Source organism: Heterodontus francisci, chromosome 4 (assembly GCF_036365525.1).
Source record: "Heterodontus francisci isolate sHetFra1 chromosome 4, sHetFra1.hap1, whole genome shotgun sequence".
Classification (NCBI taxonomy): domain Eukaryota; kingdom Metazoa; phylum Chordata; class Chondrichthyes; order Heterodontiformes; family Heterodontidae; genus Heterodontus; species Heterodontus francisci.
Genome location: NC_090374.1, coordinates 190,395,071 through 190,410,558, shown reverse-complemented (window position 1 = coordinate 190,410,558; position 15,488 = coordinate 190,395,071). Strand labels below are relative to the sequence as shown.

At 40.4% G+C, this 15,488-nt stretch overlaps 1 protein-coding gene across 2 annotated transcripts; it reads right to left on the bottom strand.

The window, feature by feature from the left end:
- Positions 1–1,009: 1,009 nt before the first annotated feature.
- LOC137369458 (programmed cell death 1 ligand 1-like) lies at positions 1,010–14,960 on the bottom strand. Of its 2 annotated transcripts, XM_068030701.1 has the most exons (7): positions 14,739–14,960; positions 9,105–9,173; positions 7,138–7,497; positions 6,376–6,654; positions 4,903–5,049; positions 3,637–3,753; positions 1,010–3,161 (listed from the first exon to the last, which is right to left on the bottom strand). In XM_068030701.1, exons 2-6 carry the CDS (start codon positions 9,157–9,159, stop codon positions 3,701–3,703), a joined length of 894 nt encoding a protein of 297 aa, XP_067886802.1. In that variant the 5' UTR covers positions 9,160–9,173; positions 14,739–14,960; the 3' UTR covers positions 1,010–3,161; positions 3,637–3,700. The 2 variants fall into 2 exon arrangements, with proteins under 2 accessions (XP_067886802.1, XP_067886803.1); XM_068030702.1 differs by lacking the exon at positions 3,637–3,753 and having other exon boundaries at positions 14,739–14,955.
- Positions 14,961–15,488: the final 528 nt, after the last annotated feature.

Sequence of the window (15,488 nt, the reverse complement as noted above, 5' to 3'; positions counted from 1 at the left end):
CTGTGGGTCTGGAGTCACATGTAAGCCAAACAGGTAAGGACAGCAGATTTCCTTCCCTAAAGGACATTCGTGAATCAGATGGGTTTTTACAACAATCGACAATGGTTTCATGGCCATCATTAGACTAGCTTTTAATTCGAGATTTATTAATCGAATTCAAATTCCACCTTCTGCTGTGGTGGGATTTGAACCCATGTCCCCAGAGCAATACCCTGGGTCTCTGAGTTACTAGTCCAGTGACAATACCACTATGCCACTGCCTCCCTCTTAGAGAATATTAGGTCGGAGTCCTGATTGTTAAAGGTTGCTGGTTGATGAGTGATGGGGTGCGGTGTGTAGTTCAGCGACTGAGGCTAGTGGTGCAGTTGGTAGGATTTCAAGATGCATTGATCACTTGTGTAATATCATTAAATTTGCTCCTGCACTGCATCCATGTTCTTGGAGCTAAACCTCTGGCTTTGACCTTCTCCACTATCTCGTGCCACTGTCTTCTGAGCATATGTCCGGAGAACCTCCAGCTCCTTGAGGGTACAGGACATCTTTCCCACATTTGAGCTCTTCCACCACGACCTCCAGAGCATCTTCTGAAAAACTTGGTGTCCATGCTCTCTCCCATGGTTAGCCATTGTTGATAGTTGCACAGCACACTATTCCAACTGATCTCAGCACCTGCAGCAGCTACAATGCAGCTTCCATTCAAGAGGTGCAAGCTAGCTCTAAGTAGTGCTAGCAAGTGATGATATTGGCCCTTTGCTGATGTGTGCAGCCAATGAACAGCGCGTGAGTGCTGATTGCATGCAGAAACCATTCTAAACAGCAGGCAGCACAAAGATGGTGTGCTGCCTAGACTCCACTGGGTGCAGGTTAATTGCACATTGCCTGTTTTTGAGGGGAGGAGGGGAGGGCCGAACCAATATAATCCCCAGGGTGTTTATAACACCCTTCAAAATGAGCACTGGCATGCTGTCTAATTGATTTTAGATTTATATAAAATGCACACTGAAAAGTGTAGTTTTCCAAACATAATCTTTAGATAAATATATCAAGCAAATAAAAATCAATCATACAAAGACATATCAGAGACATTAATTACAATGTATTTAAACCAAACACAATCTTTAGTTTGTACATCAGTGAAAATTCACAGTTGCTAATAATTTAAGTCAAATTTAGCTTATTGATAGAATCTTTAAAAGAATTCTCATTCACCGTTCCGACTTGGCCCTTGTGCAATAAAGGAATCTGTTACAAAATTCAACTGTTACAAACTGTAAAGATGAAGTACAGCAGTGATAGGCAGATTCAAATGATACTCGTAAGGTGTGTTACCCAGTGAGAGCCCAAATCCTGAATCGCAATCCCATCTTTGTTTATTTGATCTATCTGATGTATTTAAATACCTGTCTTTAGTCCCACAGTTTTACATTGGTGACATTGCTCTCTGTGCGAGTACACTGAATCAGCATAAAAAGATCCTCTTAAATAAATAAATTAAAACAAAATAATCCCTCAGGAATTGCCATTCAGGCAGGTTAATCAAGCCAAAAAAAAGTTGATTAACTTTTTCTAAGCAAAAAAAAAACAAATCAAGTTGGTTGTTTCACTGTAAACAACTACTGACGAGAACACAGGAAGAAAATTTTATCCATAATTCTTGTATGTACAAATAGCTGAAGACTTAGCACAGACAAGAAAAAAAGAAACACAAACACATCTTGGATATAACAGCAATTAACAGACTCAGTAAAGTCAAGGAATTGCAGTCTGGCAAAAATGTGCCCACATGTGACTGTACGTATATATTTTTTCTTGGCTCTATATGTCAGTTTTTTATTTATTTTTTTAAAAAGCTTTCAAACAATGTCTATTAGATATTCCAATACATGAAACTAGGTCACTTATTTTTGCGACTCTTTTCAAACATATTGCTTCACTCTACCTCTGCCAGAGATGCTTTAGCAGACAGTTCTGAAGGTGTCATTGTTGATGATTCAAACAGTGACCTCATATCAGGTTAACCTTTGCTACGTTTCTTTTCTGAAGATCTGCAAGTTTAGGAGTAGAGGAGGATAAATATTTTGATATTCACTGGAAGAGAGTGGAAAACCCCTGAAAACTGCAGCACCAAGGGCTGTCACTGCGGCACTGATAGAGACCTCCAGGTCTCAAAGTCTCAGAGCTGGGAATGGTCGTATAAACCTTGGAAGGAAAAAAGGGTAATAAAAAATTTGGGAGGTGGATAGATGAAGCACATTCAAATCTAAACTCCCTAAATCCAAAAACTTAGAGCAAGATTTCTTCCGCTCCTCCTCTTCCCCCTAATGTGCTTGAACAATATGTTTTTAAAAATTCCCGGCACTGACCAATGCACCAGCTTACAATGTCATTAGTATTGGCCATATGACAGAAATACTCCTCCGATTCTGAAGTGGATCACAATTATAAAACAGATCCACATATTGCAACTGTGACTTCAGCCAACACTTAGCAAGAAGTTCCCCTTCAAAAAAAAATCCTATCAAAAAAACTTTCCCAGCTGACTAGGTTGTAATCTTTGACTGTTTATGGCTATGATATTTTTCTAATAGGGATTTTTCCACCCTCAAAGAGTCTATGTCCATAGTGCCAAGTTGAACTTAAGAATATTGCAGTAATTTTCCTTTGTTGTCTACTGCCCGGCAAAGTGGCTGCTAGGGGGGAAAAAAACCAGCCCATACACAGAGCCTAGCCATTTGACAGATTCAAGAAGCTGCTGGAATTACTCCAAGCAAACATAATACTGAGTATCTGGAGCCAATTCCAGAGGTTAAAGTTACCGACTGAAGTGAATTGTATAACCAATTCTATCACCATATCGCAGAACACACAAAAAGAGCATTTTCACACATTTGTGGCTGAACGGCAATGACGATAATGTGCTGGAGAATAGGATGTTGGATATTAAGTGGCTGTTGGTTCATTTTAAAAGTCACGTTCACTGTACTTCTCCAACAAAAAGATATGACTTTATGAAGCATTGGACAGTCGGCTGGTCTTGTAGAAATGTACACAATTCTCAATTTCCCAATCAAACCATAGGTTTTCGGATTGAAAGCATTCTTTCTGATTCTGGCAGTGAAGGCTTCATATCAGCAAGCTAGTTTCAGAGACCTTTTTCTTGCCTAATCATATAGAGAAAACATGCAAAGGTTAAGTAAATGTGTTAATGCACATTTGTCTGTCATACAACCTACATACCAGTCAGACAAGGGCATCCATAAACTAATGGACGATTTTACTTCAGTATGTTAAATAGATCCAGTAGTCTATTCCTCACTTACATATCCTGCAGACTCCAAATCATCAAGTAGTATTTAAACTAACTCAGCTCTCTTATTCTCTCAGTGTTTCACCTTATCACTTGCATTATATTATGTGCACATTTTTTATTAGAGTTTAAATGAGGCTATAGTCCTTTATGATGTTAGAACTGTAACTGGAATATCAAGAATGATAATACAATTACTTCAGTGCACATGTAAATCCCTCAGTGCTCTACTACCAAGAAAGTAATCTTTGGTGCCAATTGGGAGGTAGGAAAGCCTGATTTTTCCATCAGGATACTCAACCCTCAGAGTAAAATAATAGCCCACCTACCTTTGGCTTCAACAAAGTTGCCATTCTAAAACTTTTTCTGCCTCTCTATTTTAAGTTTTGAATGTTAAGGGGGTTCACATTCCATCTCTGCAGGTGTAATCATGGGATCGATGACAACTGCAAGGGCAGAAACAACACAAGGCTATTCGTAAATCTATGAGATAGACATCTTTTTCATGGGGAGAGGGGAGAAAGTGGGGGTGTGAAATCCAACTTTCACGGGGGTACAAAATGTGAGTTAACTGATTGACCACCTGCTATACACTTTACCCAATGTTTTACCTTCTATTGAGAATTCAGATGGATGATATCGACCATCTGATCTAACGTCACCTGTTTTGCACCTCCGCTGAAGTTGAATTTCACCACCATTGTGTCTGAACTGCAGAAACTAACTCACAGCAAAAGCTTAAGGAATGTCATAACTTTTCTCACTCCCCTCCTTATGCTGACTCCTGGAAGGGTCTGATTCCACTGGTGTCATCAGGCCTCCAGTACACATGTGTGAGCACAGATGGGAGTTTCAGCTGGCTAGTGGCTGGTGAAAGGCATTGCAACAAAGCATAATCCTGTGCTCTCCCAACATTCCCACAAGTGCACTTTCCTGAAGGGGTCACTGGAAAGCAATCAGGAACAGGAATCCTGACTGATTTCCCCATCTTGCTCCTCATTCCCTGGCTAAGAGGCACTGAGGGCCTATCTAAAACTGTCTGTGGCTTGGCTGAGATCAGCTAAGTCAGTACAGACTGGGAATCAAGAGTTTGAGATCTTTGTGCAGGTAATAGTAACTTTTGACACTTACTTTCCTATACTGATACAAAAATGGGTTAAAAAAACATTTATTTTACTGGGAAGGTTGTGTTTCCTTTTAAGAAAATGACATTCAGTTGCATGAAAACTAACTATTCACTGGTTTGCTGATTTTTCATATCCAAACTTAAGTTTCTCATGAAGGGATTTGCTTCCCAAAGTGAGTGGGAAAATGACACCAAGTAGCAACAAGTGAGATTATACATTTGTATTTTTGATGTTTTCTTCCCACCCCATTCTCGTTTTTACTCTTTGATTGGCAAGGAAACATGGATACAAATAATGAAATGAAAAAATATATTTCAACCGGCTCAAATGATTCGACAATATCACAATATTGGCATGTAAAACTTTAAGAATGTTCTACCCATACTTTGGGTTTATAATTCTCAACACTACAACTACTCCCTTGCATGTTATAAAGTGACACTCCCACTATGTAGAGCAGTGATTTACCTCGCTGATGCTGCCTTGATTTAAGTATGCAGAACAGGACCAGAATGATCCCAAGTAGAATTGTCACAGGAATAGTGATTGCCACAATGAGGTAACTCCTCTGTGTTGAGGGGAGCTCATCAAGTTTTCTATCCATCCCTTCCATTTCTAAAAGTTCAAAGCAGTTATAATTAAAACTTGTACACGTCAGACTATTTACATACCAACAGTACAATACATTAGAATGGAAACCAATAGCTGTAGTGAGTGTATACACACGCACAGAGTTACAGGTAATACCTATATTTTGTCAAATTGTGTCTGGTAACACTCCTGAAGTGCCTTGGGATATTTTACTACATTAAAAGGTGCTATATTTATATAAATTGTTGTTGTCATTTAAAAAAATATCTATTTAAAGTAGTGTGACTGGTGTTTATATAAATTGTTTTTTTTATTTGTTGTCTCACCCCATGAGCAAACACATGGCACTGCCTTTCTGACAAGCTTACTGGAGATCAGAAAATCACTGTCTAGGGGATTAACCAGCATTCTGCTCCCATGTGGCAAACTACATAGTGTACCATTGAGCCGAGCACCGTGTCGCTGCTTACACAGGGCTGCCAACTTTGGTTCGATGGAATAAATCACATAACGCCTTATCTCTAAGCACCTCACCCTCCTCACTCCCACTATTGGTCGTGTGGCACGACCATCCTTGCAGTGAGCCACCTTCCCCCGTTAACTGGAAAGCGAACAGACTATTTGTTACCCCCGACTATCAGACATACAGCCTTTTTCTCCTCTGTGCAATATTTTCACCCAAGTTGCTTTTGGAGATTAGATATGTAATCCCTGGAAATTCCAAGACAATTCAAGGGGGTTGGTAACCCTACGCTTATGGCATGTATTTTGATGTGTGGCACATGATAAACTCAAACTCTACAACATACAAATATCATGGGAAAGTTATCTTACATCCATGTGGTAACGTGGCCAGGACTATTTCTAACATGGTAACCTTGTCTCCATTATTGCTATAAGTCTTGCGCCTTAATATAGATGTAGAGAGGCAAATATTCATACTGACTACCCAGTAAAAGCCGTAGTGCTTGAATCAACACAGCCTAATTAATTTAGGACCTAATCATTGCATCAGAGATTTTCAAAATGGCAGTCTCTGATGCGATGACATCACATGATGTAATGGGAAGAAATAAACTACCTGCTGTGCATCCATATTAAAACAGAACTTTTCAAAAAATTGTTGTCACTCATATTCTATGAATAAAACAAACTACATTACCACCTTGTATGCTTACATTTATAAGTTTAGAGTGCAAAGATAAAATATTAAGAAAACTCTTTAAATCAAAGTGTAGTTGTACAATGCATTGAAATTTCTATTGTAACATATTGAAAAAGCCAGCTTTACTAATTCCTTGAATACTGTTTGAAACAACATTGAATAAACAAGGAACAAACGTGACCCACCTTTAATTTGTAAAATCGCTGAAGTAGTCATGTTAAGTTCTTTATTCCAGAACTCACACAAATATGTATCATTAATCTCTGTCTTTATTCTAAGAACACTTCGGATATTGTACAATCCATTGGTGCCAATGAAGTGGGTGGTATTTGCTGTTTCATTGATGTCAGATCCATTTGCATAATACCAGACAACTTCAGCTAAAGGATATCCTTCTGACTGACAAACAAACTCTGTCTCTTTCCATTGCTTTGTTTTGAGGATCTCTATGTCTTCATAAGAAGCTGTAAAATAGAATGTCAGAGTTTGATTTAATTTGGCTGTGTCTCTAAGCCCTCTAAAGTCCTGCAGTTACTGTTTATCTATTGCAGCAAGATTTAACTATGTCGAGTCTAAGGTGTTTCTATTTTAAACAGTGCAGAACATACTTCTCTCCTGCTATTTTCTTATTTTTCCACTTCGAGCTTTCACCTATTTTCCAATAACCCTCCCTGAGAGGTCAGACTGGAAACCTGTTCCTGAGCATCCACTTTACAGCCGAATGTTAGGTCACAATATTGCCTAAGGCGGAGAACATTCATACTGCTGTTTGTGGAAGCCCCTGGTCTCTGCTCTGTACCTCCACATAACAGCACGAGAACATTGTGTAGGAAGTTACAGATGCAACCTAACACCTTGTTGATATACTCCAATGAGAAAAATTCAAATCTAATTAGAACTAATCAATTATCAGCTGCTGGACAAGGATGGAGGAAAAACATGCCCACCTGTGACGTCCAGTGCAGTCTCTTTATAATCCACTCCATTGAGATCAATAACACAGCGATAGGTTCCTGCATCAGTAATTCTGATTTGGTTAATCTCCAGCACTGCACGTCCACTGTAGAGCTCTTCCAGCAACAGGAACACTCTTTCTCGGTATTCAAGGGGCTGGTCCTGAAGAGCTGGTTTCCCGTTGAGCAATTTATAAACTAATTGAGAAGTTCCATTGCCCAGAATGTGATGCCAGTACACCTTTATCTGGTTTGTATTGAAGGTGGATTCAACTGGAAATCTACATTCCATAGTTATGTTATTCCCATAGGTTGCACTGTAGGACGATCTGGGAGCAGTGATCATAAAAATAGCTGAAATGACAGAATGTGCTGTTACTCCATAGTTTTAGATATAGGGGGTGAATTTCTGTGGTGGTTCTCCCGACTGCTGCTATAACTTCAGCAGACAAGCCCCAGAAAAACACCATTAATACTGTATCCACAATTTTTCCTAAGGTTTCCAGGCTTTTCCGTGAAGTTATGATGGATGACCAGGAGAAAACCTATGGAAATTCACCCCATTCTTTAACTTAAACTAACGACTCACAATTGAACCAGAGAATGGTGACTGAGATGTGAATGTCTGAGATGTAAAAAAGGGATGCCAGGAACCTAGATTAAAATGACACTTAATATCTGCAAGTAGTTAGGACCATCGAGATTCTATCCAATACTGGTTAATGACAATGTGTCTAGTTTGGTTTCCTTCTAATTATTATTTAGCATTTAGAACTGAATCTTAGGATGTTACTTTGTTCATTTTGCTAACAATTTCAAAACTTCTTCTAAACTTCTTCAAATACTTTAGAACAACACTGGATTCATTTATCTCTAACCTGAGAGCTTCTTCAGGAAATTCTCCTCTGTGCCTTCAAGCTCCAATGTGATAGCTAAGCATGGAGGAGGGAGTCAAGCAAATGCACACTACCTTTTCTCCTTTTCTTAACTGTCTAGGCTTAGAAAAAGCTGCTGAGTGCCAGCAGCCTACATGACTGTGGAGTGGGCATGAAGGAAATACAGTGCTACTCTCACCCGAAATATGCACATGCACTTCCAGCAAGGGTTGTTAGATAGTCATTAGGAGCAGGAGCACTGCCCAATTTGCACTTCCACTAACCCAGGAGGGCTGAAGCTTATTGTGCACCCAATCACTGGTCTAAAATCAGCTAATTTTGTACTTACTGGAGATCAAGCCCAGATCTTTTTAGTCTGTTTGCAGCTAATAAATGTCTGAACTAGATAAGCCATGAGAGCAGTGAGAATGTAGAGCTAAATGCCTCATTCATAAAAACAGTCCACTGAACATTGAGAAGTTTTCTGGTCATAGCATTACATCCTCTCAGGGCTGTGACAACTAGTCTTTGTTGGCTTTGAGTCCTATGAAAGGATTCAATAACCTCTGGCTGGAAAGTCTGAATCAGTTATCTTCTAGTGCTTCAACAACAAGGCACTTTAGCAAATTCTAATGGTTCATTATCTTACTGTCTGTATATACCAAGATCTAATGGCTCCAACGTGTTTTACACCAGTTTGTGTTTTACACCAGTTTGTTGCTGACTTTAAAGCCTGGCTACCTGACCCGAACCCAACCAAACCCGACTACATGTGTCGGGTTTGGGTAGGGTCGGGTTGGGTCTGTATTCTGTGTCCAGAATTTGGGCTCGAGTCTGGTCAGGCTGGACTGTACTGTTTTGTTTCGTATTGTTTTTGTTTTAATCTACGATTTTTTGTGTTTCAGTAATATGTTTGTTATTTTCGGGTCGGGTCGGGCATGAAAAAAAATTAAAGGACTCGGGCCCGGGTCGGGTTCGGGTCGGCTGTTGTCCGGTCAGGCCCAGGTCGGGTTTTAATTTTATACCCGAGCCAGGCTTTAGCTGACTTAGTGAAGATCTTGTGAAGCTCAATGTCTGATATCATACCTGTCACCAAGGATGGGTGGGCTCCCAGTATAAACAGTAATGATATAATCTTCATCTTTCTGTAGTTATCTGAAACATAAATGCATTTTTCAGTTTAGTTGTATTTAAATAGACAAATGGCGATTTTTGATATGATTGGTTGCTGAATAAGCATTAAGTTTTTCTTAAGCCCCCCCCCCCTCCCCCCCCAACACTCTTAATTATGGTTGTTAATTGGATAACAACAGACAACTGGACACTTTGCTAATGATTAGAATGGAGGGACAGGAAATAGGGGAGTTTGAGTTAATGAAAACCCTCAACTATCACTCCATACTTTAAATCACCTTCCCGTCTCCCAGCTGTGTACAGTACCCATGTGTTTAGGCATGTCGGGTCTATATTTGTCCTATCCAACTGTTTTGATATCTAATGTTCAACTCAAACTATAGCAACTGAAGATATAACATTATCGTGAAAACAAAAAGAAACACAGCAACCTCTTCAAAACAAACCACATAGATACTACATTCTAGGATATGAATCTAACATTATAATCCACATCATTCAATCCTGATCATATAGAATTAAATGTAACAACCAAAATTAATAATTAAATTACATTTTATGCAGCCTCTATCTGGAGCTTTGGAGGTACCATGTAGTGCGGACTCCAAATACACACAGACCACTTTCCAAGAAAGGAGAGGCAAAATGTTAAGGGCCCAAGCCCCACAAATGGCAGTAGCGCATTCCCACAGTTCAGCCAACACCAAGAACCTTCCCCCAAATTATCTTAGCCCTCAGTATGCTGTCTGCGGTGTGTGTCCCACTAAGTCAACCACCCTATTGTGCTCTAAAAACAAGAAATGCTGGAATCACTCAGCAGGTCTGGCAGCATCTGTGGAAAGAGAAGCAGAGTTAACGTTTCGGGTCAGTGACCCTTCATCGGAAGGGTCCGATGAAGGGTCACTGATCCGAAACGTTAACTCTGCTTCTCTTTCCACGGATGCTGCCAGACCTGCTGAGTGATTCCAGCATTTCTTGTTTTTATTTCAGATTTCCAGCATCCGCAGTATTTTGCTTTTACCCTAATGTGCTCCCCTGTTAAAATCATGTGTATATTTGCTGAGAGAGAAAAATAATAACATTTTATTAAGAGATGTGAATAGCCATCACTTATAACAATTAGTATGCATTTTTTTAAACCCCTAGATTTGGCTGCCAGTTTACTAGTATAGACAAGTTAGTATATGTATTATGTATTTTAAACTTCACTCTATTAGATTTAATTTCCTTCCAACACATCAACATTTTCAGCATTAATTTGAAACAATACCATACTACAAGCAATGATTTTGTTATTGAGCACATTGATTAACACCTATTATAGTAGCACCAGTCAAATCCTCCCTCGGTGATGCATTTTGTTTTATTCAGTATGGTTAATGTACTTTCCATTCAACAAACCCAATACTATATACCTTACCAAATGAGGAAGATAAATTTATTTTTGTGTATGATTCCATTATTGTGAGCATGAATATTTCTATACAAAGAACAAAGAAAATTACAGCACAGGAACAGGCCCTTCGGCCCTCCAAACAAAGAACAAAGAAAATTACAGCACAGGAACAGGCCCTTCGGCCCTCCAAGCCTGCGTCGATCCAGATCCTCTATCTAAACATGTCGCCTATTTTCTAAGGGTCTGTATCTCTTTGCTTCCTGCCCATTCATGTATCTGTCTAGATACATCTTAAAAGACACTATCGTGCCTGTGTCTACCACCTCCGCTGGCAACGCGTTCCAGGCACCCACCACCCTCTGCGTAAAGAACTTTCCACGCATATCCCCCCTAAACTTTTCCCCTTTCACTTTGAACTCGTGACCCCTAGTAATTGAATCCCCCACTCTGGGAAAAAGCTTCTTGCTACCACCCTGTCTATACCTCTCATGATTTTGTACACCTCAATCAGGTCCCCCCTCAACCTCCGTCTTTCTAATGAAAATAATCCTAATCTGCTCAACCTCTCTTCATAGCTAGCGCCCTCCATACCAGGCAACATCCTGGTGAACCTCCTCTGCACCCTCTCCAAAGCATCTACATCCTTTTGGTAATGTGGCCACCAGAACTGCACGCAGTATTCCAAATGTGGCCGAACCAAAGTCTTATACAACTGTAACATGACCTGCCAACCCTTGTACTCAATACCCCGTCCGAAGAAGGAAATCATGCCGTATGCCTTCTTGACCACTCTATTGACCTGCGTTGCCACCTTCAGGGAACAATGGACCTGAACACCCAAATCTCTCTGTACATCAATTTTCCCCAGGACTTTTCCATTTACTGTATAGTTCACTCTTGAATTGGATCTTCCAAAATGCATCACCTCGCATTTGCCCTGATTGAACTCCAGCTGCCATTTCTCTGCCCAACTCTCCAATCTATCTATATTCTGCTGTATTCTCTGACAGTCCTCTTCACTATCTGCTACTGTGCAGATGCAGTTCAAATGCACACAGAAGAATAAATTTAGGATTGAATGCAGAAAGTCAGAAGCTATCATTCATCAAAATGGAAGGCTGTTTTGAGCTCAACGTAATCAAATAATGATATTGTCACAATATAATGCATGGGTCTTTGTTCTAAATACATTATTGGTGAATTGCAGGGATTTTTGTCCAGCATTAAAAGGGATTAATCACAATTTTCAGATTGGGTGTAAGATTCTGCAGAAAAATCTGTGTTTGAAGCACAACCAAATCACACTTCAAACTTCCAAAGCAGCTCTGTTTACTGGCAACTGGTGAATGCAGAAGGAGAATTAATATCTCATCTGAGTTCATTTAAAAAGTGATTAGTAAACCTTTTTTTTATTTCCAAAATATACTTTATTCATAAAAATCTGTACAAAATTACATTATAAAACAGTCCCAAACAGCACCAAGTCAAAAAATACAAAGAGTGCAAAGGAGGTCAGTTTCCTTCAATACAGGAGTGAGTTGCCTCACAACCCTTCCATTTCATTTTTCATGCCATATACATTTTACAGCAAATGAAAATTTTCCGGATACAGTTCGAGGGGATTTCCATGGATCCAACCCCTCAGTTCAGCTTGGTGGGGGGACCTTACACAGTGGTCATTCCCCATTGAGCTTTTGCTGCGGCTGCCCCAAGCTTTAGTGCATCCCTCAGCATGTAGTCCTGGACCTTGGAATGTGCCAGTCTGCAACATTCGGTCATGGACAACTCTTTGCACTGGAAGACCAGCAAGTTTCGGGCAGACCAAAAGGCGTCTTTCACCGAATTGATAGTCCTCCAGCAGCAGTTGATGTTTATCTCTGTGTGCATCCCTGGGAACAACCCATAGAGCACAGACTCCTGTGTTACAGAGTTGCTTGGGATGAACCTCGACAAAAACCACTGCATCTCTTTCCACACCTGCTTTGCAAAGAGACATTCCAGAAGGAGGTGGGCAACCGTCTCTTCCCCACCATAGCCACCTCGAGGGCATCGTGCAGAGGGGGTGAGACTTCGGGCGTGCAGGAAGGATCTGACGGGGAGGGCTCTTCTCACCACCAGCCAAGCTACATCTTGGTGCTTGTTTGAAAGTTCTGGTGATGAGGCATTCCGCCAAATGACTTTGGCAGTCTGCTCGGGGAACCATCCGACAGGATCCACCATCTCTCCTTTTCCCATAGGGCCTTGAGGACATTCCGTGCAGACCACTGCCTGATGGATTGGTGGTCAAAGGTGTTTTCCCGCAGAAACATTTCCACGAAGGATAGGTGGTACGACACAGTACAACTGGATGGAGCGTTCCGCGGCAATGTGACCAGGCCCATCCTTCGCAACACCAGGGACAGATAGAACCTCAGCACGTAGTGACACTTGGAGTTTGCGTACTTGAGGTCTAAACACAGCTTGATGCAGCCACACACGAAGGTAGTCATCAGGATGAGGGTGATTAGTAAACCTTTTTGTTTGATTTGAGCCAATTCAATGCACTTTGAACAAATGAGAAAATGTTTACCAAACAATTGTTCCATGAAGTCAGTGCAATAAATGTGCTCAAACAGGAAGAGCTCATCTCAGGTAGATATGTAAATGGCATTCAGCCAGACCAAACCTAGGTCAGACTTGGATTTTAATTTTAAACAACTGGAGTTTAGTTTCCTCTCTGTGTAAAGTGTATAAATAAAAAGGAGACATAACTAAAGAGGTGGGAAGACCACTAGTAACTGCAAGCAGACTTTGTTACATGTCAATATAACTGCTTGAGAAGTGTGAAGTAAACATTATTACATTGCCCAGTTTTCAGTTTGCGCAGTTCTCCAATTTGTTTTGGAATTCACTGAAGTAAAATCCAGACCAGCCACTGTTGCAATGAAACAAGACCAAAAATAGAAGTAGCAATTTTGAACAAAAAAGTGAAATGTATCTACCTTTTCTTTCGAAACTGTGAGATATGGAGAAAAGTCTAATTATACTGTTCCCTTTACATATTGAGTTTCTGCTAGGTATGGAGTAATTTTATTTAAAATAAAATGACCAAATCTAATCTTTTGATTTGGATTTAATATGGATTTTAACAAGTGCAAAAGGACATTTGAAAGTTCATCCATGTGAGTCGCCTCTGTTACCAGAAGTGGCAAATTGTCATGAAGGGGTTTCTTCTTTCTTGTCATCCCACACACTATTACAATTATGATTTAACAAGTAATTCCACAGATCAATGCAAAGTTTGTTAAATTTTCCAGCATCGTATACCATTACTATACTAGTATATACAACCATAACAACAGACCAATTTTGTCCTTGCATCTATGATGTACAAGTAAGATATACAACTGCAGTAATATATATGGACCATTATAAAATTCTGTAAGAAAACACTTAAATAGCCAACATCTATTGCTTCTGTGCCCTAAACAAACTGTAACTGGGATGTTACCCTAGAAGTCCCTGAATGTGGTGGTGGTGGTGGTTTCTGTCTTGGTCTCCCAGAAGCAATGGTCCACATTGCTTCGTATACTTCCAGTTCTCGGCCGAGGCTGTCGATCGCACAATGCGCCCAGCAAATGATCCACAGGTGCTCAATCCACCTATTTTTAATCCACAGACATTTTTCGCACTAATAGCAGAATGGTAGCCTGCATGTCTCAGTCCTTTTTGTTATTAACAAGTTCTCCCCGCCCCATCCCTTACTCGTCCCATAACACAACCCTGCAGGGCGGAGAATGGCAGAACACCCCCCCCCCCCATCGCCTCCTGCTAGCACCAGAAAAGTGATCCAACCAACTTCGCCCTCAGAAGAGATGAAATAGCCACTAGGCCCCAATATCTGACTATATGCCAAGCTACCGCGATCATATATTATGTAACAATACAGTACTAGTCGGCACAATAATTCCTGCAGACTTGCAAATGTCCTGTCTAAAATCTGTATAACCACACCAATACACAGACTGTTCATTTGAATTAAAATCATAAAACTATGATTATAGTTTTTTCAGCAACAACTTAAATATAACTTCACTCTCCTGACTGCTCCCTTTATAATTGTCTTCCTTTATAAAGCAACTAATTGCGATTTGAAAGTAAAGTCAACATTAAGGACAGCAGCATGTTTGACAATAAGCTGTCTGCCTTACCTCAGTCTCCGTTGCTTTGTCAGTCAGTGGACTGTTGTATCTATAATGTACAATGTTCTGGTGTATGTGACTGTCTTTATACAAATGCGACTAATAGAAATCCCCATTTGCTGCCGTCACCAGTTCCGTTCACGTGCCCTCTTATTAAAAGCGGAGTTTCTCACATTCCAGTAACTATTCTCACAGAAAACCCCGATCAGAGTCCAAAGAGTGGGCAAAAATCAAATTCCCTCCCCTTCCTTTCTCAATAGAAGAAAAATCTGTTTGAGAAGGGGTTAAGAAACAATACTGAAAGGCCGACTGCCATTTCTTTAATGTATTGCTGGTTATCAATTCCTCCAATTGTGAGTCTAAAAACACGAATATGATTTCATGTTCACCACTTGTGGAATTTAAATCTGTCTTCCTGCCGTCGCTGAGTAACGAATTTCCCGACAGTAAAGGGGGAGTCACCCACTCCATGGACATATCGTTAAGGGTATGATCATCCTGCCAATCAGTCTCGCACAATCCCCCCAAGGATTTAATTAATCATACACTTTATTGATATTGAGGAGAAGCAAGTCAAAGTCCTGCAGTTACCGGCCATCCTCACGAACGGGTGAAGATTGCCCTGAACCTTTTGATCACCCATTGCCTTACTTCCTGGTTCTGTGCTCTCGAAAGGGAATAAATATCAAGCTCTGTGGTACCCTGGTCCAATTACACCTCGAATACTGTCTGAAGTTGTGGCCATCCAACCAGTGAAGC

Excerpts from the sequence above, each read along its gene's own strand:
- LOC137369458 (XM_068030701.1), bottom strand. The coding sequence starts at position 9,159 with ATGAAGATTATATCATTACTGTTTATACTGGGAGCCCACCCATCCTTG. Across the intron at positions 7,498-9,104 it reads CCACCCATCCTTGGTGACAG|CTATTTTTATGATCACTGCT; the intron begins GTATGATATCAG and ends CTGTCATTTCAG. Across the intron at positions 3,754-4,902 it reads ATCAAGGCAGCATCAGCGAG|TTGTCATCGATCCCATGATT; the intron begins GTAAATCACTGC and ends CTGCCCTTGCAG.